Source organism: Notamacropus eugenii, chromosome 5 (genome assembly GCF_028372415.1).
Source record: "Notamacropus eugenii isolate mMacEug1 chromosome 5, mMacEug1.pri_v2, whole genome shotgun sequence".
Classification (NCBI taxonomy): domain Eukaryota; kingdom Metazoa; phylum Chordata; class Mammalia; order Diprotodontia; family Macropodidae; genus Notamacropus; species Notamacropus eugenii.
Window position 1 is genome coordinate 37,770,027 of NC_092876.1, and position 24,564 is coordinate 37,794,590.

General features: G+C 41.4%; 1 protein-coding gene across 3 annotated transcripts in view; it reads right to left on the minus strand.

The window, feature by feature from the left end:
• Positions 1 to 2,628: 2,628 nt before the first annotated feature.
• LOC140504067 (tumor necrosis factor receptor superfamily member 5-like) overlaps positions 2,629 to 24,564 on the minus strand; it is a 48,952-nt gene continuing 27,016 nt past the window's right edge. For 2 of the 3 annotated variants that reach the window (XM_072608597.1, XM_072608600.1), the window contains exons 4-9: positions 22,244 to 22,399; positions 16,440 to 16,530; positions 10,693 to 10,871; positions 4,251 to 4,270; positions 3,948 to 4,055; positions 2,629 to 3,257 (exon numbers count right to left, since the gene is read on the minus strand). In XM_072608597.1, the coding sequence (XP_072464698.1) occupies positions 3,969 to 4,055; positions 4,251 to 4,270; positions 10,693 to 10,871; positions 16,440 to 16,530; positions 22,244 to 22,399 (533 nt within the window). In that variant the 3' untranslated portion in view covers positions 2,629 to 3,257; positions 3,948 to 3,968. The remainder of the gene's footprint in view (positions 3,258 to 3,947; positions 4,056 to 4,250; positions 4,271 to 10,692; positions 10,872 to 16,439; positions 16,531 to 22,243; positions 22,400 to 24,564) is intronic. The other variant, XM_072608598.1, reaches the window with a different exon arrangement.

Genomic DNA, 24,564 nt, shown 5'->3' on the forward strand with positions numbered 1-24,564 from the left:
ATGCCCTTCGATCCCTTAATGTAGAAGCTGCTAGATCTTGTGTTATCCTGATTGTATTTCCACAATACTTGAATTGTTTCTTTCTAGCTGCTTGCAATATTTTCTCCTTGACCTGGGAATTCTAGAATTTGGCCACAATATTCCTAGGAGTTTCTCTTTTTGGATCTTTTTCAGGTGGTGATCAGTGGATTCTTTCAATATTTATTTTGCCCTCTGGTTCTAGAATCTCAGGGCAGTTTTCCTTGAAAATTTCATGAAAGATGATGTCTAGGCTCCTTTTTTGATCATGGCTTTCAGGTAGGCCCATAATTTTTAAATTGTCTCTCCTGGATCTATTTTCCAGGTCAGTTGTTTTTCCAATGAGATAGTTCACATTATCTTCCATTTTTTCATTCTTTTGGTTTTGTTTTGTGATTTCTTGGTTTCTCATAAAGTCATTAGCCTCCATCTGTTCCATTCTAATTTTGAAAGAACTATTTTCTTCAGAGAGCTTTTGAATCTCCTTTTCCATTTGGCTAATTCTGCTTTTGAAAGCATTCTTCTCCTCATTGGCTTCTTGAACCTCTTTTGCCAATTGAGTTAGCCTATTTTTCAAGGTGTTATTTTCTTCAGCATTTTTTTTGGGTCTCCTTTAGCAGGGTGCTGATCTGTTGTCCATACTTTGCTTGCAAGTCTTTTATTGCTCTTTCCAGTTTTTCCTCCACCTCTCTAACATAATTTTGAAAATTTTTTGAGCTCTTTATGAGGTTTTCCCAGGTCTGATCCCATTGAGTGGGCTGGGATGTAGAAGCACTGACTTCCGTGTCTTCCCCTGATGGTGAGCACTGCTCTTCCTCATCAGAAAGGAGGGGAGGAGAAACCTGCTCACCAAGAAATTAACCCTCTCTAGTCTTGGTTTTTTTCCCTTTTCTGGGCATATTCCCAGCCAGTGACTTGACCTCTGAATATTCTCCTCACACCCACCTGGCCTCTGGATCCTCCCAGCCAGCGCTTGAGGTCTGAGACTCAAATGCTGCTTCCCAGCCTCAGGGCTTTGAGCGGGGCCAGGGCTGCTATTCAGTGTGAGATCAAGTTCAGCTGCCTGGGTGGGGGCAGGGCCACCTCACTGGCTCAGTTCCCTCAGGGGGTTTATGCAGAGACCTTCAACAATGGATACAGGCTCCTGCCTGCTTGGGGAACACCATCTGCTGCCACCTCTGCTGCTTCCTCCTGAGGGGGCCTGAGTTATGGAGCACCCCACTCCCCTCTCGGCAAGCCGAGAAGACCCTCTCACTGACCCTTGTCAGCTGTGGGTGGAGGGGCCCCGTGCGGCTGCTGGAGATTCTGTCCCTGAAGCCTGCTTGGATCTGCTCCCCGCTCCAATCTGCTCCTCTCAGCCCCGGGCGGCCGTGGCAGGGCTGTTCTCGGCTCCCTGTCTGCTGCACGAAGAACCTTTTGCGAGAGGTTTTCAGGCTCTCTGGAACAGAAATCTTATCTGCTCTGCTGTTATGTGGCTTCTCCTGCTCCCGAATTTATTGGCAGCTCTTTACTACAGATATTTCATGGGCTGTGGGTTCAGAGCTAGCGTATTTGTATGTTTCTACTCCACCATCTTGGCTCTGCCCCCCCCCCCAACTTCTTAAACAGGCCTATTCACTGAATGGGTGTTACCTCAACGTAAGGATCTGAATAGATCTTAGCCCTAAGGGGTCAAGGTCTCCCATTGCTTCCTGGGTCATTTCCAGTCATCCTAATAAATATCTGGTCGCTGGATCCAGATAACTCTGGAGGAGAAGTGAGGCTGGTGACCTTGCACAGCCCTCTCTCACTCAAAACAAAGTTACATACAAGTCATCATTTCTCTGATGGCATGGTCTTCTTTGGTAATGAAGGATGATTGCAAACAACATTGCTTCTAGGACTGTATCCCAGAGATCATAAAAATAAAGACGTGTCCCACATGTACAAAAGTATTTATAGCCACTTTCGTTATGGTGGCCAAGACCTGGATATCCAGGGATGCCCATAAATTGGAGAATAGCTGAACAAGTTGTGGTGTATGCATGTAATGGAATACTACTGTGCTATAAGAAATGATGAACAGGAAGATTTCAGAGAGGCCTGGAAGGACTTATATGAACTGATGCTGAGTGAAAGTAGCAGAACCAGGAAAACATTATACATAGTAATAACCACAGTGTGTGAGGAATTTTTCTGGTAGATTTGGCCTTTCACAGCAATGCAAAGACCTAAAACATTCCCAAGGATTCTTGAGGCAAAATGCCATCCAGATTCAGAAAAAAAAACCTATGGAATTGGAACACAGAATGAAGCAGAATATCTTCTCTTTTGTAATGTTTTGTTTTGTTTTGTTTTTCTCATGTTTTCTCCCATTCATTTTAATTCTTCTGTGCAACATGACTAATATAAAAGTGTGTTTAATCAGAATGTATGTGGATAAACTATTTAAAATTGCATACCACCTCAGGGAGGGAGAAAGGAGCAAGAGGGAGAAAATCTAATAATTATGGAAGTCACTGTAGGAAAACTGAAAACAAAGAAATTAATAAAAATGTAATATAATAAAATAAAATAGGAAAAGAATCTGCTGTCCTTGTCCAATTTATGCATAAATTCTCTTCATTCACATTTTAAGTTTCTATTACTTGCTGTGTATTTTCTTTGCTCTTACAGTATCTTTACCAAAGAAACTTGAAATAAATTCACAACGAGCCCCACAACTTAACAACTGACAAAATATAGTAAATGAATGTATAAAAAATAAATAAGAAATAAACATTATGGTAACCAGTCACTTCCTTCATGCTGGTCGTTGGTAAGCAAATTCTTGTCATTCCAAGCACATATTCATAGCTCATCTCAGCTCTCAGAACTCGACTCTGTGGTCTGCCACACTCTGTTCTTGGATAGAACATGAGAATTTGGACTTGCTGGTGAAACTTTTGAACTGAATTAGATGTCGTTTGCCATCTGAAGTACTTCTGGCTGCAAAACTAGGAGGAGGTGTAAGCAGGAGATGGTCACAATTGCTGGCAATGAGCTTTGTTCCAAAGACAAAAAGAGAGTATGACTTCGCCTTGGCACTTACTGTACTTCTAAGAGCATAACCAAGTTTCTGGATTGTCCTGACTCTTGGACATTTTTTCCCTTAGTGGAGCTGATTCTTCCTGTAGTCTAGTCTCCTGCACAGGGGAACTGATGTCTCCCCCATCAGCCTCAAGGGCATCACGGTTGTTTCTATGGTTTGATGCTTCATTCTGAAACAGGAAAGTATAGCCAGTTGGAGGCTGTTCTACATTTTTCAGATTCTCTCTCTCTCTCTCTCTCTCTCTCTCTCTCTCTCTCTCTCTCTCTCTCTCTCTCTCTCTCTCTCTCTCTCTCACTTCCTCCCTCCCTCCCTCTCTCCCTCCCTCCTTCCCTCTTTCTCTCTGTTTAACTATAATAACTGATCCATGTCTTATGTATCACATGAGAATTATGAAACTCAGAAAAAAAGAAAAGTTATTTATCCAAGATCAAACAACAACCTTACCTAAAACCCCTCAATTCCAGGACTTCCCATGACCTTTCCCTGTCATGGAATCATAGATTTAGAGCAGAAAGGGATATCAGAGGCAATGACCCTATCCAAACCTGAGCCAGAATCTTCCTTCTCAGTTCTCCAAAACTTGCCATTAGAAGGCATTCAGTCAAGAATAGCTGGCCCCTTCCTGAGACAACAGCTGCTACTTCACAGCAGCTCGAGTGCTTAGAAAACTTTTCCTGACTTTCAGACTAATCATAAATTACCCTCTTTGTGACTCCCACCCACTGGTGCTGGTTCTAACCTCTGGGGCTAAACAGAACAGGAAAATCTAAGGAAAACCTGAAGTCACCTATGGTGTGTCCCCCTTTGATCCCTCCCTGCTCCTGACTAAACATGCCCACATCTTTCATTCAATACTTACGTGGAAGGAATCTGAGTCCTGTTACCATTTTGGCCACCTTCCTCTCTTATCAACATCCCTCCTAAAATAGGGTGTGTGGAATCCTTCTGTTTCTATGGAAGGTTTCTCCTACTTAATGGAAGGATAGATTTAGAAATCACTGGCCAAGTTGTTACATTCAGTGCTTGTTTTCATAGACCAAAGGTATATAGAAGAGATGTTCTCAGTAGAAGAGCTAGGGCCCCCAGGTAGTAAAATTAACTGAAAAATTTTAGATTAGTTAACCCAACTGATCAACCCATAAGTCTGTAAAACGCTACTCACCCTTCTTTCTATGCTGTAAGCTGAAATGCAAGGGAGGTAAATGTCAGGAAGCAAGATAGATGCATTTTTCAGACATATAATGAAAGGATAAATAGAAGTACAGAAACTCTGATATGGGGTGCAGTGGACAGAAACCTGAATTCTGAGTCAAAAAGACAGTTCATACAATGCGTCTGACACCACTCAGTGATTTCGGGCAATCATTTAATCAATCAATATGCACTTATTAAGTGCCCTCTATGTGCCAGGACTGTGAGGAGTTCTAGGGTTATAAGTATGAAGAACAAAACAATCTCTCTTCTCAAGGATCTTATATTCCAACAGGGAACACAAGGAGTGCATTTAACTAAACTTGAAATTGACAAAGTAAAGGCATTTAATATCAATTAGATACTTTTATGAGTTCCACAAGGGGAAAGACTGCATCAGTCAATATAATAGCATTTATTAAGTACCTACTGTATATCAGGAACCATGTTGGTGCTAGCAATACTAAGACAAAAGAGAGAGAGTCCTGATCTTTGAGGAAGTCCTATTCTGATGTGTTCTCCTTCCCCACTCTTGCTAAAATGGGATCTTGAATGTATTTTGTACATAGACTGCTTCTATATGACCATGGTGAATGCCAACTTCCCCTGCCCCCTCCCCAAGTCAATGGGGTCTTTGTAAATGGGAACTGCTTTACTGTTTTATGGCTGGTTGTTGTCCTTCGTCTTCGAAGAGGACCAAAATGACTTCACCATTGTAAAGTAAAATTTCAGTGTGTCTGACAGTGGCTGATCAGAAAAATAGGAGCTCAGAATGCTCTACCACAAGTTGGGCACAGATAGTCCATGTGAATATTTGGGATGGATATCCCAAATTTGTGCATCCTGCACTTACTTTCTGCTATCTCAATTCTGCTTTGCTCAAACAGCACAGCAACCTTTCTAATGTGGGCACACCACACTGAGCGGTCCTGTGCCACTGTCTCCCATGCTGCACAGTCAAATCCAAAGTTCTTGAGAGAGACTTTGAGAGTGTCCTTGTATTGTTTCTTCTGGCCACATGTGATCACCTGCCCCATTCGAGTTCTCCATAAAGTAGTCTTTTGGGCAAGTGTACATTTTGCATTCAAACAATGTGGGTTGCACTCTCTGAAGCACAGTTTGAATACTTGGCAGTTCAGCTCAGGCAAGGATTTCAGTGTCTGGTACCTGATCCTGCTAGGTGATCTTCAGAATCTTCCTAAGACAATTCAAATGGAAGTGCTTCAGTTTCCTGGCATGGCCTTGGTAGACCGTCCATGTTTCACAAGCATATACCAATGAGGTCAGCAGAATGGCTCTGTAGACCTTCAGTTTGTAGTCAGTCTAATGTCTCTTATCTCCCAAACATTTCTTCAGAGCCTCCCAAATACTGAGCTAGTTCTGACAATGCATACTTCAATCAAAGTGTACATCCCTGGAAAGTGCACAACCAAACTAAGTGAACTTATCAACAGCATTCAAAAGTTCTCCATTGGCTAGAATCGATGGTTCCAAGTATACATGGTGTGGTGGTGGCTGATGGAGCTCCTGTGTTTTATTAGTGTTAATTATTAGGTCAAAATTACCACAGGCAACAGAGAATTGATCCATACTTTGTTGCATCTCAGTTTCAGAGGCTGCACTGAGTGCACGATCATTTGCAAACAGAAAAAGCATGCACCAACACTCCCTCCACTTTGGTCTTGGCTTGTAGCCTTTTTAAATTGAAGAACTTGCCATTAATACGGTAGTTGACCTTGATGCCGGGTTCATCCTCTTTGGAGGCATTTGTCAAAATGAGTGAAAACATGGTAAAAAGCATGGGAGCAAACACACAGCCCTGTTTCACTGCATTGGTGACTGAGAAAGCACGAGAGCGTAGTCCATTATCCAGAACCTAGGCAAACATGCCATTAGGAAACTGATATGCAATATTGATGAACTTGTCCAGGCAACCAAGTTTTGACATAATCTTTCATAAGCCCTCAAGAGTAACAGTGTCAAAGACTTTGGTCAGATCTACAACATTATGTACAGATCTCTGTCCTGCTCCTGGAATTTTTGGTGGAGCTGTCAGATAGCAAGCACCACATCGACTGCTCCTTGGCCCTTTCAGAAGCCACACTGGCTCTCAGGTATATGACCATCTTCCAGGTGAAGGATCAGCCTATTAAGGAAGACTCTAGCAAGAATTTTGCCAGCAAAGACTAAGAGAGAGACTCCCCCTGCGATTGCTGCAAGGCAATCTATTCCCTTTACCCTTACAGAGATGGAAAATGAAGACATTCTTGAACTCCTGGGGGATAACTTACTCTTCCCATATAACCTGGAAAATTTCAATCAGCTTTTGTATGAACAATGGTCTCTCTACCTTGTAAATCTCAGCTGGAATAGAATCAGCACCAGGTGCTTTGCCACATGAAAGGAGCCTAATGGCCCTCAAAATCTCTTCTTCAGTTGGAAGTTCAGCTAAGGAGGGATTGACTTCAACCTGAGTTAAATGGTCAGTGGCTTCAGCATTAATTGATGATGATCTGTTGAGAACACTACGGAAATGTTCAGCCCATTTCTCTAGGATCATGTCCTTATCACTAATCAACGTGGCTCCATCAGCACTGAGCAGTTTTGATGTACCATAGATTTTTGGTCCATAAATAGCTTTCAGGGAATCCTAAAAGCACTTTGGATTGTTACTATCAGCATAAAAGTGAATTTCATCTGCCTTCTTACTGAGCCAGGAATCTCCCATCTTTCTAAGCTTTGCTTGTACTTTGCTTTTGATGGAATGAAATGCTGCATTCTTAGAGGTGGATGAACTATCCTGCTGGTAAATCCTGTGGAGTTCTCGCTTTTCATTTAGAGCTTCTGAATTTTCCAATCATTTTCATCAAACCAGTCTTGGGGTTTGAGAGTGTTCTGACCCACAAGAGCAAATACAGTGCTGTACACCAAATCTCTGAAAGCTGTTCACGGTTTTTCTGCTCCACTGTTGCCAACTGTGTGTTGGCTCAACTTTCCCTTGAAGTCAGCAACAAACTGTTCACGCTCAGAGAACAGCTCTAATTTGTTGACATTAATTCTTCTGGTAGTCATTTTTCCTTGGGGGTAGTGTTTTTGGTGAATGCAAATATTTATCTTGGAAAGGATAAGTCTGTGATCAGTCTAGCATTCTCCACCACACATTGCCTTTGTTACTCTCACATCTTGTCTGTCTCTTCTCCTTAAAATCACATACTCTATTAGATGCCAATGTTTGCTGAGAGGGTGCATCCATGAAGTTTTATTGCATTTAGGTGAATGGAAGACAGTGTTGGTGATGAGAAGGTCATGAGATGCACAAGTCTTCAGCAGTAAATGACCATTGTTTTTGCTGTTTCCAACTCCACTCCTCCCTAGAACTCCCTGACAAGTCAAGTTGTCTGAGCCTACTCTAGCATTAAAGTTGCCCAGAGTTATAAGCTTGTCCTCTTTTGGCACATTGTCAATAGAAGTCCCTAGGTCTTCATAAAATTTTTCTTTGACTTCATCAGGGTTTGTTATGGTGGGAACATAGACACTGATGATGGTGGCATGGTGATTTCCTGTGACTAGCAATCGCATTGTCATGAGCCTGTCATTCACTCCTTTTGGCAGGCATACCAGCTTACTAATTAGATTAGTTTTGATTGCAAAACCCATGCCAGCTTCGTAGTGCTCTCCTTCACTGTGCCCACTCGAGAAAAAGGTGTATCCAGCTCCAACTCCAGTAGGCTGGCCTTCATTTGCCAACTTTGTTTCACTCAGGGTTGTTATTTGGATGTGATATCTGTTGTGTTCTCTTGCAAGAAGAGGACTTCTTCTTTAAGGTCTACTGGATTTTGTGTTGTCTATTAGTGTGCACACTTTCCATGTGCTGCTGCTGAGTGGAATCACCTTTGCAAATGTTTTTCTACTTTTGTGTGTGTGTGTGTGTGTGTGTGTTTCGACCATATAGTGCAATTCATTGCCTGTCACAGTAATAAGGCCAGGATTGGGTAAGCAGACAATGCTTAGGGCACATTTTCTAGCCCGTTTCCTCATACCAGAAGGTGAGCAGTGTGATCCTTAAAAGGCTGTTCAGACAGCCAGGGGGCTACTCAGTCCCACTGCTGCTTCCAGTGAAAAATAACTCTATGGCCTGGGTCACCTGTGTGCAGCATTGTGACTATAGCTCCCAGTGTATCCAGACCTGCTGTTTCATCACTTGCCTGTTGCCACAGGACTTTGAGGCATAATAGTGAAATGGTATGGATGATACCTTGGGATCTTCTCTGTCTGACCAAGCTCTAAGGACTTCATATTGCCTGCTTCAGCTGCCTTCATGGCCATTAGAACAAATTATTCTCATCTGCCCATTCCACCAGAGCAAGTCTTCACATGCTTTAGGTAGACACTCCCCGACCCCTCCAACTCCTCAATGGGTTTGAGAACCCTTGTATACCCTGGTTTGACCTGTCTGCCGAAATGGCTTAACAGGATGTGGCCCTTGTGCATGCAGCAGCTTCTTGGAGCCACAGGTGAGAGCTAGGTGGAACAGGTGGACACCAAAGTTGGAAAGACCCCCACAAAGGGCTTGGCAGCCATCACACCAAAAGTACTGGTCTTCCCTGAACACACCCTATACTCCTACTGTTGTGTAGTATCTATATAGAGGAAGAACTTAACAATGTTTTTCGGCATTCACCTTAGTTCCTGAGTTCACTGCTCTGCACAGAGTAGGTGATTGATAAATAGTTCCTGAGATAAATTCCGTAGCTGAATTGACATTCTTTGAGTGTGTATTTGTGACTAACACCGTGCCTGCGCATGGTAGGAGCTTAATAAATCCTATCTGAATTGAGTTGGCATGTGTAGCCCATATTTAAGTGCACAGTACCTGGCATATAGTAAGTGCTTAATAAATGTTTTACCTATTTATAACCTATCTATTCATCTATCATCTATCCATCTATCATCTGTTGTTCCACTATCCATTCACTGTCTATCCATTCACTCATACGTCCTTTCTTTCAACCATCCTTCCATCCTTCATTTTCTCTGTCATCTCTCTTTCTACCCTTCCTTCCATCTATCTTTTTTATTTAATTGTATTTATTTTTGTTGGTTACATTTTAAGTTACCACTCTCCTTCCCTCCTTCTCACAGTGCACTAGAGAAGGCCACCATCTGAAGTAGATTTATAAATATATGTAAAACTACAGTATGTGTACTCATTTTTTCCAACTCTTTCTCTGCTGGTGGATTGCATCTTCATTCAAGGTCCTTTACAGTTCATTTGAAAATTTATAATACTCAGAAATAACTAATTCATTCAGAGTCATTCTTCAAACTACTACTTTTATTGTATACAACATTCTCTTGGTTCTGTTCCCTTCACTTTTCACTATATCATACTAGTCTTTCCATATTTTTCTAAAATTAACCAGCTCATCCTTTCTGAAAGCACAGTAGTATTTCATTATAGTCATGTATCACAACTTATTCAGCCATTCCCCAATTGATGGGCATCCCCTCAATTTCTAAATTCTTTCCCATGAAAAAGGCATCTGCTCCAAATATTTTAGGACATATAGGTTCTGTTCCTTTTCCTATGATCACCTTGGAAAACAGACCTAATAGTGATATTTCTGGTTCACATTCTTCCATTTATCTAGCCATCTACCTATAATCTTTCAATATTTCAATCCATCCATTCACTGTTCTATCCAGACAACAATCAACAATCTATATCTCTCTCTGTTTCTCTCTCTGTCTCTCTCTCTCTCTTTCTCTCTCTGTCTTTCTGTGTATATATGTATATATATATATATATATATATATATATATATATATACACACATATATATATCTGTCTCTCTCTCTATATCTCTGTCTCTGTCTCTCTGTCTGTGTCTGTGTTTGTCTCTCTGTCTCTGTCTCTCTGTCTCCTGTCTTTCTCTCTCTCTCTTGCTCCCTTTTCACTTATTTCATATCTATCTCTGCTGACAGTCATTATCTCCCTTTGGAGAAAGGAATGTTTTCCCAATTCACTTCACAAAGCTGTGATGATAAGACATCTCATTTGGCATGACGTTGTCTGAATTTAACAGGTTCGTGATTAATTGCAGAAATACACCTATCTATTTCTGTGACTGGGGACAAGTACCACAAACTGACTTTGGGTCAAGTTCATCCTCAGTTAAGTTGTGAAGGGGGTTGGGGAAGAAGGAGGAAGGATGGGCACAGGGTGAACCATTTCCTGGCTTTCTAGCTAGCATTTCTCTAGGTTCACGGAATGAATGTATGACTTAGGTACTGAGAACTGCTGTTCCCACAGTCCTAAAAGACTCCAATTTTGGTCACAGCCCTCCCTCTTAATTCAGTATTCTGGGGCAAAGTACCCCAAAGTGCTCCACCATCTTCATGTCTCTGCTTACCTCTTTTTTGGTTCATTTTCCTTCTAACAAACCACACTCCCAAAATGACGATGGCAATGACAATGATGATAATGAAGGGAATGATGATAAATGTGAGTACAGGCTTACTCTGTGGTGAGCACAATGCATCTGTGGTGTCAGTGCCTGGCTTTTCTTCAGATGAACCCTGGGCTGTGCAACTAGGAGGACAGAAAAGGATACTGTCATTGAACGTGAATTTATTCCCTTCATCCCTGAATTATCCAACTCCTCTATCAGTTGCAGTTCAGCATACAACACAGTTGCCAAAGAAGCTGAAAGAAAGAGAGGGAGAGCATCCTATGTAGGGGAAGAGAAGTAGGAAAAGCAGAAGCTCATATCTCACCAATGTGTAGATAACACACAAAGCCAAGAGGGAGGGCACACAAGTTGAATTGGCTAGAAAACTATTATGCCCAGGGGCAGGATTCAGAAATTCAGATAAATTAGAGCCATGAGACAACGTTGTTTTGCTTTGGGTTTTTTTTTGGCGAGGCCTAGAACTGCCATTTCATCAATTTGGGAAGTTACCTGGTGGAGAAATGCCTTCCCCTGAAATAGGAATTGTCAATTATTGAGAGATTTAGATTGTTGACTACTGCACTGAGAGGGTGTGACCTGCATGTGAGACAAAATTTATTTGTTGTTGTGTTTGTCTTTCATTTTTGAAGAGGGCCATGGCATCAGGAATATGATGACATAACTTGCAGTTGACTTTGATTTGAATGAGGCAGGAATATGCAAGGTCAACACCCTCACTTTCTCCTCCAGAACCATCTGGCTCCAGTGACCAAAAATTCTTCAGGGTGACTGGAGATGACTATAATGGCATGTAAAAATCTTTCCCACCCATTAGATCTCAGGTGTGACTATTAAGGAAAGTTTTCTCATGGGGAGGTTTGCTTGCTTGAAGGCTCTCACACCTTTTGGTAATTAGGCACTGAAACATATGGTTGTAAGGCCTTCTGGCTCTATATATACTCTGCAGTGAGGTTTTGCTTTGGGGCTTAATCATTGGGAGAGTGTTGCTGCGCTTAGGCCAGATGAGACTCTGTGAAGCCAGTAAGGAGCCCTGCTGGCTTTGAAAACCCAGATGTCTGTGCTTCTCTCTTCGGTAACTATCTATGTATGTAATGGTCTGACAGTTGGATCTATCTCTTGATCTGTGATGTATGTATTGCCTGTGGTCAGATAGTTGGAAGCCCTGCCTGTTGGTACTGTTTGTATTTTCTCTGTTGGTATATGTGTTTGATTAAAGTGATTGTTCATTTCCAGTTCTGGGAGCCAAGATGGCGGAGTGATCTGTTATTAGTATCTCCCTCTGCTTGTTGACCTTGATGAGCACATTGAATATCTCCCTGGGAAAAACCCTGCAACAGTGGGAACAGCAGAAGGTGTAAATAAACTCTGAGCCCATGATGCTAGAAAGGTTGCTAAGGTGGTTAACTCTTGCTGTGGCTGAAGAGGGTCTAGTGCAGGATCACAGCTGTCTAAAACAGCCCTACCTCAACAAACCAGGAGAAGATCCTGGGCCTCATGGGGGTAAAGCCAGCAACCGCCAACACCAGGACCCCAGGTGTGACTCATCACCCCAGGGAAATCAGAAAAACACTAACGTAGACAGGATCACCAACCACTGAGCTTGCCTATGCTCTACTTCAGCAGAGGAGACCTCCATTGTCCAGAGCACCCCTCCTTCACACTTAACACAGCTAGCTCCAGGACAACTCCGAGAAAACCCAAGAAGACCTAACCTGGCCTTTCCTTTCCAACACCAGCCTGCTCAGCACCACGTAAGCTGCAGCAGGTTAGCTTCTAGATGAAAGAACCAGAGGCCACAACACACAAAGCCTCAAGTTTTCAGCACAAGAACTGTGGGACAGCTCCTTTTGCCACAGATGCAGAGATCTACTTTAAAAGCCAGTAAAAGGGTTATTATCATGAGTAAGAAGCAAAGCAGAAAAGAAAGGACCACAGAATCTTTCTATCGGGAAAAGGACCAAAACAGAAATACCAAAAAGGTCAGCATTGAGACTGTTCTCCAACCTGAAACTCCAGAAGGGAATATGAACTGTTCTGAAGCACAAAGAGCCTTCCCAGAAGAACTCAGGAAGGATTTTAGAACCTAAATTAGAGAAATAGAAGAAAAACTGACCAATGACTTTAAAAATATGGAAAGAGAAATAACAGAAGAATTAATTTTTATTTTTTAAAATTATTTTATTTGTTTTCAGTGTTCTACAACCACTTTCATATAACTTATATTCTCTTCTCCCTCCTTCTCCTTCCTTCTCCCCTCTCCCCACTCTTCCTACCTGAGATGGCATACAATTTTATATAAGTTCTACACATACATTCTTATTAAATAAATTTTCACCTTAATCATGTTGCACAGAAGAATTAAAATGATGGGAGAAATCATAAAACAAATGAAAATATAATACAAAATAAAATGATCTGCTACATTCTAGGATCAAATTCCATAACTCTTTCTCTGGATGTGGAAGGCATTTTGCCTTAAGAGAACACTGGGAATTTTTTAAGTCCTTGCATGGCAACGAAGTTCTAAGTCTACCAGAAAAAATCTTCACATACTATGGTTTTTACTGTGTATTAAGTTCTCCTAGTTCTGCTCCTTTCACTCAGCATCAGTTCATATAAGTCTTTCCAGACCTCTCTGAGGTCTTCCTGTTCATCATTTCTTACAGCACAATAGCATTCCATTACATTCATAACATAATTTGTGCTATAAATATGTTTGTACATGTGGGACCCTTTCCCACTTTTATGATCTCTTAGGGATACAGTCCTAGAAGTGGTATTGCTGGGTCAAAAGATATGCACATTTTATGGCTCTTTGGGCATAGTTCCAAATTGCTTTCCAGAATGGCTGGATCAGCTCACAGCTCCACCAACAATGCATTGGTGTTCCAACTCTCCACTTCTTTCCCAACATTTATCATCATCCTGTTTTGTCATATTAGCCTATCTGAGAGGTGTGATGTGGTATCTCAGAGTTGTTTTGATTTGCATCTCACTAATCAATAGTGATTTAGAGCATTTTTTCATGTGACTAAAGATGGCTTTGATTTCTTCCTTTGAAAACTGCCTGTTCATATCCTTTGACTATTTCTCAATTGGGGAATGACTTGTTTTCTTATACATTTGACTCAGTTCTGTATATATTTAAGAAATGAAGCCTTTATCACAGACACTAGTTGCAAAAATTATTTCTCAGTTTTCTGCTTCCCTCCTAATCTTGGTTGCATTGTGTTTGGTTGTGCAAAAACTTTTCAGTTTGATGTAATCAAAATTATCCATTTTGCACTTCATAATGCTTTCTACATCTTATTTAGTCAAAAACTCTTCCCTCCTCCACAAATCTGATAAATACACTATTCCTTGCTCCACTAATTTTTTTTCTAGTATCAATCTTTATACCTAGATAATGTATCTGTTTGGACTTTTATCTTGTGTATGGTATCAGGCATTGGTCTATGTTAACTGTTATCCAGTTTTCCCAGTAATTTTTGTCAGTTAGTTCTTATTCCTGAAGCTGGGGTCCTTGGGTTTATTAAACAGTAGATTGCGATGTTCATTGACTGCTGTGTCTTGGGTACCCAACGTATTCCACAGGTCAACCCTTCTGTTTCTTAGCCAGTACCAAGTGCTTTATTGCTGCTTTATAATACAATGTGAAATCCAGTAGAGCTAGGAAACCTTCCCTAGTATTTCTTTTCATTAGTTCCCTTGATATTCTGAACCTTTTGTTCTTCCAGATGAATTTTGATATTATTTTTTCTAGCTATAGAAAATAATTATCTGTTAGTTTGATTGGTATGGCACTGAACAAGTAAATTAATTTAGGCAGAATTTTCATTTTTATTATCTTGGCTCAGCCCACACATGCACAACTGATGTTTCTCCTCTTACTTAGATCAGAGTTTGCTGAATGGGCAGAGCAGGAAGAGGCAAAGCTAGAGCAAAGCTGAGAGGAAGTTCATCATGAGAACAATCAGAGCTAGGAAAGATTCAAGCTGCTGGCTAGCATGAGTGAAGGGATTTGTTTGTAATTTTGTTTAAGGCAGCTGGTTTGTAGGAAGCCTAACAAGAGGCAGGCTTGGGGATGGTGTTGTTCTCTGCATTGTTATTGTGTATAGATTTTTGTTACTATGATGCATTTGGCTTTCTGGTGTCTGAATAAATGTTTTGGTTCTGTCTTCCACATGGAGAGTTTGTGGTACTTCATGATTCAGAATTGTGCCGTGATATTCATGGCCATGGTAGGTGCTGTGAATACCACATTGGTGCTACAATTGACTAGAAAGCCAGTGCACCCAGAGGCAGGATCCAAAAAGATTTGGACAAAATACAACCATGAGACAAGGTTATTGAATTTTTTTCTCTTGCTTTTGAGGAGCCCAGAACTACCATTTCATCAGTTTGGGGAATTTCCCTGGCAGGAATCATCAGGAATTGAAAGCTGTAGATTATTGTCTAGGCCACTGAGAGGGTGTGACCTGCCTGTGAGACAAAGCTTACTATGTCTAAGAGACAGAACTCTAGGCTTCCTGACTCCAAAGAAGGACCTGTTCCCCCAGTGCCTAAGCTAAAAGGAAGATGGAGATGAATAGGACTGAATGAAATCAATGTCTTACAATTAAACTTAAAAATCAGCTGAAAAAGATCATAGAACCAGAGATAGCTAGGTGGTCCAGTGGACACCAGGGCACAGAACCCTGAGTCTAGAGGCTGGAACATGGAAGTTTAGATCTTAGTTTAGACATTTCCTGGCTCCATGACCTTGAACAAATTACATAACCGCTGTTTACTTCAGTTTCCTCATCTGTAAATGAGGCTAATAATAACACCCACTTCCTAGTGTTTTTCTCAATATCAAATGAGATAATACCTAGGAAGTGTAATGCCAATGTTAGCTATTATTGTTGGTGTTATTGTATCTACTGTCCCAATAACAGCAATAATTAGCATTTGCATAGCAATATCTAGGTATATCTCTGTGTATGAGAAACTCTTCTTATTGGTGGAGATGAATGCCTTGCCCTCCAGGAATTGGCCAGGCAGTTTGTGGCAGGACTCCAGCTTTGATCCATCCTTTTCAGGAATCCTCAATCTTCCAGTCTTTCTGGGGAATTGTTCACGCCTCAGTTTGCCTCTGGCTTCCAGATTCAAGAGAGAAGATGGAAAAGGCTAACCCCAATTCAGTATGCTTAAGGAAAGACTATGGTAACACACATGAGAGGAGCCAGCAGCCTCCATCATGTCCTCACCCAACTTGTTATACTAGAGATGTAGGGAAATTGCCCTTTGGGAGAGAATTAGAATGCTCTCTTGGTCAAGCTGGGTTTACTGCTCCCAGTGGGAAAGCTCCTTCACTCTGTATTATCTAGTACATATTCTCTATGTATATCTTCTCTGATCTCCTTTTTGTTATAATTTAGATAAGTGGGTATGACAAAGAAAATGTTGCTGATGCAGAATAAACTGAAAAGTGTGTCCTGTATATATTTATTTTCAGAGATCCAGTTGTTAAACGTTTACCTGCACCCTATCCCTCATAATCATTTCTAGTTTTCTGTTCTACTTGGTATATGGAAACACTTGTTTTAATTAGTCTGTGTTAAGGTCAGAATTTTTTGTTTAAAACATTCTGAATGAAAAAGGAAAAAGAACTAACCATTAAGTCCCAGAGAGTGTGATACACTTACTTGGTCCATGGCAGACACTGGCTAAGGGTCCCTTTGGGGGAAAATGTCCCTGCCTGACACTTTTCACAGATGGTGTTGCTTCTTTCCGTGCCTGAAAGAGAAGGAAACATGGGAGATTTGGTTCTGAGCATAGTTAATAGGATGAAAGCCAAACACAGCTGCTATGACAGCGTCCATGGATTGGATGATCCCTTCTGTAGAAGTTCTGTATCTGAGCAGGTAGTATTGGGCACAACTTTATTAAATACTCCCTAGGTCTGTGGCAAGAAAAGTTTTATACATATATATATATATACACACACATATATACATACACATATATACATATATGTGTTTGCTTATTTATATATACATATATGTATACGTATATATATGTGTATGTGTTTGTATATGTGTGTGTATGTGAATGTGAATGTGTATGCACGTGTACATCTACACGGATGTGGATGTGTATATGTGTATGTAAAAATTTTTTTGCACCACCTACATTGCCCAATGCTTCTTTCCTTTTGCTAGCAATTGTTTAACATCCAGCTCTTAGGGGTGGGAGGGAGGAACACATGTACATGGAGGGAACGTTTTAATGTTTTTTAACGTTTAACCACTCTCACTGTAATGACTAAAATTTCCCTAATCACTTCCTTTTTTTAAAAAATTTTAAATGATTATTTATTAATTTTTAGTTTTCAACATTCATTTACACAAAATTTTGAGTTCCAAATTTTCTCCCAATCTCTCCCCTCCCCCACCTCATTCTGATGGTCTTGAATTCTGATTATCCCTTCCCTCAATATGCCCTCCCTTGTGCCACACTCCACCCTTCCCTTATCCTCATCTTCTCTCTTTTCTTTTTATTTGTTTTAAGTTTTCAGCGTTCATTGCCACAAAATTTTGACTTCCAAATTTTCTCCCCATCTCTTCCCTCCCCCCACCCCAATATGCCTTGAATCCCCACCTTGTCTCTTGTCCTGTAAGGTCAGATAAATTTCTATACCCCATTACCTGTATTTCTTCTTTCCCAGTTGTACGCAAAAACAATTGTCAACATTTGTTCCTAAAACTCCTCTTCCTCCCTCCCTCCCCACCCATCCCCACTGAGAAGGCAAGCAATTCAATATAGGCTGTATATGTGTAGTTTTGCAAATGGCTTACATAATAGTCATGTTGTGTAAGACTAACTACATTTCCCTCCATCCTATCGTGCCCTCAATTTCTTCTATTCTCTCTTTTGATCCTTCCCCAAGAATGTTTACTTCTAATTTCTCCCTCCTCCCATTTGCCCTCCCTTGCATCATGCCCCCTGTTGAGGGTCAGGGTGGAGTGTGGTTGACTAGATCAGGATAGACCTTCAGGGAAACTGTTCTTTGAGATTGTGCTCATTATCACCTGGAATGGCTCTCCATGCCCCCCCAGATGTTGCTGTCTCCATGAGACAAACAAGAGAATTACAGAAAACAAGGGATATGTAAAATAGATGCCCTCTAGGCTCACAGTCTTTAAGAAAAGACTGATTAAATCACTAGGGCAGGAGACTAGCATAATGTCACAGTAGGCTTGCAGTTTCTGTCTATAAATACCCTGACCCTCATATCAATAAACAGAGTTGGTCTTTCTTCTCCCACCTCCCGTGTCTTTCTTCTTCACCACATCACCAAGTCATGTAAGGATGCAGGCTGTACACTACAGCCCCCCACCCTGCTTATCCCCTTCTCCCCTACTTTCCTGTAGTGTAAGGTAGATTCTCATACCAAATTGAGTGTGCATGTTATTCTTTCCTTGAGCTAAATGTGATGAGAGAAGGCTTCACTTTTCACCTCTCACCTCTCCCCTTCCCCCTCTATTGGAAAAGCTTTGTCTTGCCTTTTCTATGAGAGATAATTTGCCCCATTCCATTTCTCCCTTTCTCCTCCTAATATATTCCTCTCTCACCCTTTAATTTTTTATTTTAGATATGATCCCTTCCTATTCAACTCACCCTGTGCTCTCTCTCTCTCTCTCTCTCTCTCTCTCTCTCTCTCTCTCTCTCTCTCTGCTCTCTCTCTCTCTCTCCTTCTGTGTGTGTGTGCGTGTGTGTGTGTGTGTAATCCCTCCAACTAACCAGATACTGGAAAGACTTCAAGAACTACAAATATTATCATTCTATGTAGGAATGTAAATAGTTCAAATTTACTAAGTCCCTTGTGATTTCTCTTTCCTGTTTACTTTTCCATGCTTCTCTTGATTCTTGTGTTTGAATGTCAGATTTTCTTTTCAGCTCTGGTCTTTTCATCAAGAATGCTTGAAAATCCTCTATTTCATTGAATGATCATTTTCCCCCAGAAGTATTATACTCAGTTTTACTGGGTAGGTGATTCTTGGTTTTAATGCTAGTTCCTTTGACTTCTGGAATATCATATTCCAAACCCTTTCATCCCTTAATGTAGAAGCTGCTAGATCTTGTGTTACCCTGATTGTATTTGCACAATACTCGAATTTCTTTCTAGCTGCTTGCAATATTTTCTCCTTGACCTGGAAACTCTGGAATTTGTCTACAATATTCCTAGGAGTTTTCCTTTTGGGATCTCTTTCAGGAGGTAGGTGGATTTTTTTGATATTTATTTTGCCCTCTGGTTATAGAATATGAGGCCAGTTTTCCTTGATAATTTCATGAAAAATGATTTCTAGGCTCGGTTTTTGATCGTGACTTTCAGGTAGTCCCATTATTTTTAAACTGTCTCTCCTGGATCAATTTTCCTGGTCAATTGCTTTTCCAATGAGATATTTCACATTATCTTCCATTTTTTCATTCTTTTTGTTTTGTTTTGTTTTGTAATTTCTTGGCTTCTCATAAAGTCAATAGTTTCCATCTGTTCCATTCTAATTTTTAAAGAACTATTTTCTTCAGTGAACTTTTGAAAGTTCTTTTCCATTTGGCTAATTCTACTTTTTAAAGTATTTTTCTCATTTTCTTTTTGGATCTCTTTTGCCAGTTGAGTTAGCCTATTTTTCAAGGTGTTATTTTCTTCAGCATTTTTGAGTCTCCTTTAGCAAGCTGTTGACTCACTTATCATGATTTTCTTGCATCGCTCTCATTTCTCTTCTCAATTTTTCCTCCACCTCTCTTACTTGATTTTCAAAGTCCTTTTTGAGCTCTTCCATGGCCTGGTACCATTGCATATTTATTTTTGAGGATTTGGATGCAGAAGTCTTGACTTTTATGTCTTCCCCTGATGGTAAACATTGTTTTTTTCCTCATCAGAAAGGATGGGAGAGAATACCCATTCACCAAGAAAGTAACCTTCTACAGTCTTATTTTTTTTCCCTATTTTGGGCATTTTCCCCATCCAATTACTTGTCAAGAGTAGGATATACTCTGGGGACCTGTAAGTTCTCAGTTCCTCCAATGTGGCACAATCAAAGGAGAGAAGTTTATACTCCCTGGTCTGGCTCATGGCTAAGATTCAGATCAGCTGCTCAATTACCCCACAGGCTTTAAACTGAGTGTTCCCCCTATAGAACAATGGGCCCCAGCTGTTGCCTGCCTATTTTCTTCAGTGAGCTTTTGAACCTCCTTTTCCATTTGACTAATTTTGCCTTTTAAAGCATTCTTCTCCTCTTTGGCTTTTTGCATCTCTTTGGTCATTTGAGTTATTCTATTTTTTTAAGGTGTTAATTTCTTCAGTATTTTTTTGGGTTTCCTTTGGCAAGCTGTTCACTTGCTTTTCACCTTTCTCTTGCATCGCTCTCATTTATCTTCCCAATTTTTCCTCCACCTCCCTTGCTTGATTTTCAAAAACCTTTCAGAGTTCTTGCATAGCCTGAGACCATGGCATATTTATTTTTGAAGGTTTTGCCTGCAGAAGCCTAGACTTTTAGGTCTTCCTCTGAAGAGCTAAATTGTTCCTCCTCATCTGAAAGGGTGGAAGGAAATACCTGCTCACCAAGAAAGTAACCTTCTATTGTCTTGTTTTTTTCCCCTTTGGGGGGCATTTTCCCAGCTGGTAACTTGACTTTTGAGTTCTTTGTCAGGGTTGACCTCAGGGCTGAGATTCAGGTCAGTGACTCAATTCCCCAGGGGCTTTAGGAGGAGGTCTCCCAGGGCTGTCAACTCAAGAATATTTTGCAGAGTTTGAACTCTTTGGGTATCACCTACAAGAACCCAGGGTACATCAGAAATCAAGAAGAGGAGGAATAGAGAAACTACCAACCAGCTCTGTACACAGGGGAAGAGTTTATGACCAAACAAGGAAGAGGGATGCTCACAGAGGGTAAATGGACAGTTTCAATTATATAAAATTTTAAAAATTCATGCAAACAAAACTAAAAGAGCTACAATTAGAAGGAAGCAGGTAACTGGGGAAGAGGGTGGGTGGGAAATCTTTGCAGCAAGTTTCTTTGATAAAAGTCTCATTTCCAAGATACATACAGAATGGCTTCAATATATAAGACTAAGAGCCATTCTCCAAATGATAAATGGTCAAAAGATAGAAGAAAGGAGTTTTCAATGGAAGAAATCAGACCTATTACTGGCAATATTGAAAATATTCTCTAATAATTAGAGAAATACAAATTAAAGCAACTCTGAGGTTCCATCTCAAACCTACCAGACTGACAAGACTTAAAATAAGGAAAATGGCAAATCTTGGAGGGACTATGGGAAAGCAGGTGAATTGATGTCCACTTGGTAGAAATGTGACTTGATCACACATTCTAAAAAGTAATTTGCAACTACACCCCAGAAGTTTTTATGCTTTGGCCCACTGATAGCACTTGTGATCCTCTACCCCCAAAGACATCAAAGAAAGAGGAAAAGGACCTATATGCCAGAATACTTATAGCCTACATTTTTCTGTAGACAGAGAACTGGAAACTAAGGCTGTGTCCACTAACTGGAGAATGGCTGAACAAATTATTGTACATGAATGTAAGGGAATATTACGGTGACTTAAGAAATGATGAAATGGTTGATTTCAGTGAAACATGGAAAAACATGTATGAACTGATATAGAGTGAACTGAGAAGAACCAGGAGAACAGTTCACACAGTAACAATGACAGTGTGAAGCCAAACAGCTTAGGAAGACTGGAACTCAGATCAATGGAATAACCAACTACACTTCCAGAGGATTCATGTTTCAACAGGCTAGTCACCTCCTGATGGAGAGGTGAGGGACTTAAGGTGCTAATGGAGTTATGTATTCTTGGACATGGCCACTACATGAATGTGCTTTGTTTGACTACATATAAAATTTGCTATAAAAGTTTTTATTTTTGTTTTCCAGTGGGGGAGGAAAGATGAGAAGGTGAGAAAATAAGTTTTTGTCAATTAAAAATATTGCATTTAAAGAGACAAAACAAATAAAGATTCAGAGTCACTTTGTGCCACTAAAGCACATTGGAGGAGGACACCAATGGGGAGGCCTTTTCCCAGCTCTGCCTAGTTCCAGATTTGTTCCAGGCTGTCTGAGGTCCATGCAGATAAGAAAGGGGCCTGAAACCAGACTTCATCATCAGAGACTGATAAATTTTCATCAGGAAGACACTTCAGAGGTCATTATTGTTCAATACCCTCATTTGGCAGATGAGGAAACTGAGGACCAGAGAGGTCAATTAATGGCAGAATCACATGGACAATTAGGGCAAGACTGAGTTTTGGACCCAAGTTCTCTCAGACCAGATCCAACCATCTTCCCACTGTACCACAACTGCCTCCAAGGAGGCATCCAGAGCCAAAGGAAGGCTGGGGTTTTCACAGGTTTCCAGGGAAGCAGCCTGAAGAAACAATAGTTCTGGGTCTCTGGGAGGATGGAGATGTGGCAGACTCACCTGGAGACTTCACATATTGGCCAGGGGTGCAGACTTGGTGAGGGATGCATAGCTCACAGTCATCATCTTTCAGGTCAGCACAGAAATACCCTGGAGAACAGCCACAAACTGTGTTGGATGTAGATGAACATTCCTGTCTGGTCACAAAGCCAAGATCTGAAAGAAAGAAGAAAAGCCTTTGCTGGGAAAGGTCCAGGGAGGGAGCGCCTGAGGTAGTCCATCCAGCTGGGGGCTCAGATGCGCCCCAGATCCTTTGTGGCTGAGGGATGCTGGAAAGGTCACTCTAGGATTCTCTAACTTTATGTGCTACAGAAAAAGTGCCTTCCTTCTCAGCACTTAGTCTAGTTCTTAGCATACAATAGATCCCTAATAAATGCTTGCTGACTGATGGACTTGGCCTTAATTTCCTCTGAAGAAGGAAGCAGCTGACCTAGATGACAGGATGTAGGACTAGAAAGAACTTTGGGTATCAACAAGTCCAACCTCTTCCTTTTATACTTGAGGACCCTGAAGCCCAAGGAAGTTACTTGCCCAGAGTGACAGCAGCAGGAAAAACAGATAAGAGAAACTCCATGTGCCCTCTCAGGTTATAAATCTCATGATCATATGAATCTGACTTTCCTGGGGAACTAGAGTCAAGGGATCCCTGTCTGAGTGTGTGTGCTGTGGACTAAGGGTAGGAGAGGTGTGGTGTGGAGAGTTGGGCTTAGGAGAGACATTCCCCAGCCAGGCCTGTCTTTGAGTTGCATAGAGCTTAGTTCTGAACCTAGAAGTGGGAACAGTAACTAGTTCCCCAAGGCCATCCTCAAGATTTGGGGAAACTGCTATCCCTGGTCTAACAAAGCCAGCAGAAGTATACGTGACAGGTGGAAGGGAGCAGAGAAAGTGTTTTTGGTACCACCACTGTCATGATAAGGGACATTAAGACAGGCTTTGCCCCTTTTCTTCCCTGATGACCTGTCTTAGGCAAGAGGAGAACCCCAAAAGAGACAGGTAGCTTCCTGGAGATCCAAATGAGAATGAAGACAGTCCTGGGCAGCTCTAGCCCCAGCCCCATCCCACCCCCCAACTAACTGAGGACTTCAGGGAATCTGATTTCCTCTCCAAATTCTGAACCTTTAAGGAGTTCCAGAGGCTGGGAGGCAACACAAGGGGGTCAGTAGGACCTGTTCAGGAAGAATGGAGGTGAAATAAACTAAGTATTACAGGACTGAAGAAGGAAGCAAATTCCATGGTTAGCTACAGGGATGTGCAGGCTGAGGACACTGGGGCCAGTCATTTACCCCTCTGTGAATGGGAGGTTCACTCCACTTTCAGAGACTCAAATTTCTGAGTTGGATGTTCACAGACTATGAGTTTCCATGGCTATGCCAAGCCACTAGGTTGTGCCTCAGCCCTGTGTTCACCACCATCTCAGCTCAGTCTAACAACCTGTCAGGTGAGTGTTACCTGTACCCATTGTACAAACAGAGCCATTGGCGACCAGGTTGGGAAGATGACTTCCTCAAAGTCAGGCAGAGTCAGTGAGAGGTGGCAAGAAGAAAAAGGGGGAGGAAGAAATGAGAAAGCATTGCTTTAGTTCCTCCCCACCATGTGCCAGTCACTGTGCCAAGTGCCTTACAAATGTTATCCCATCTGATCTCTACAACAATCCTGAGAGTTAGATGCTGTTATTGTCCTCATTTTACAGGTAACCGAGGCAGACTGAATGTAAGTGATGCCCAAGGACACAAGGTCCGAAGTGCCTGAGGTCATACTTGAGCTCAGCTTTTCCTGACTCCAGACTCAACACTCAATCCACAGGCCCCCTTGGCTCCCAGAGCCCAAGTCCCCTAGCCAAATGGATAGAGAATAGACCTACAGCCAGAAGGAAGGTGATTGGTCATTGTGTCTAGCTCTCTCATTGTAAAGATAAGAAATGCAGGCCCACAACAGTTAGTGACTTCTTTGTGATTTCCCTTAATGCTGCTGCCTCCCTCTGAGATTGTCTCCAATTTATTCTGCCTCCATCATGTCCATACAGAGGTGGTTCGTGGGGGCTGTGAGCATCTCATGGACCTTTCTTGGTATCCCCAGGACTCAGACCAGTGCTTGACATGTAGTAGGTGCTTAATGAATACTTCTGGACTGCCTTACCCAACATTATAGAGAGAGCAAATGGCAGAGCTGGCATTTGAACCCAGGTTTCTGACTTCTCATCAAGGACTCTTCTGGTGCATTATCTGGTGTCTATATTAGGGGTGAAATCCTTTACAAACTCTAAAAAGGAATACGTGTGAGATCAGAGGAGGGAACAATGAAGAGCTTTGAGCAAGTTTTTA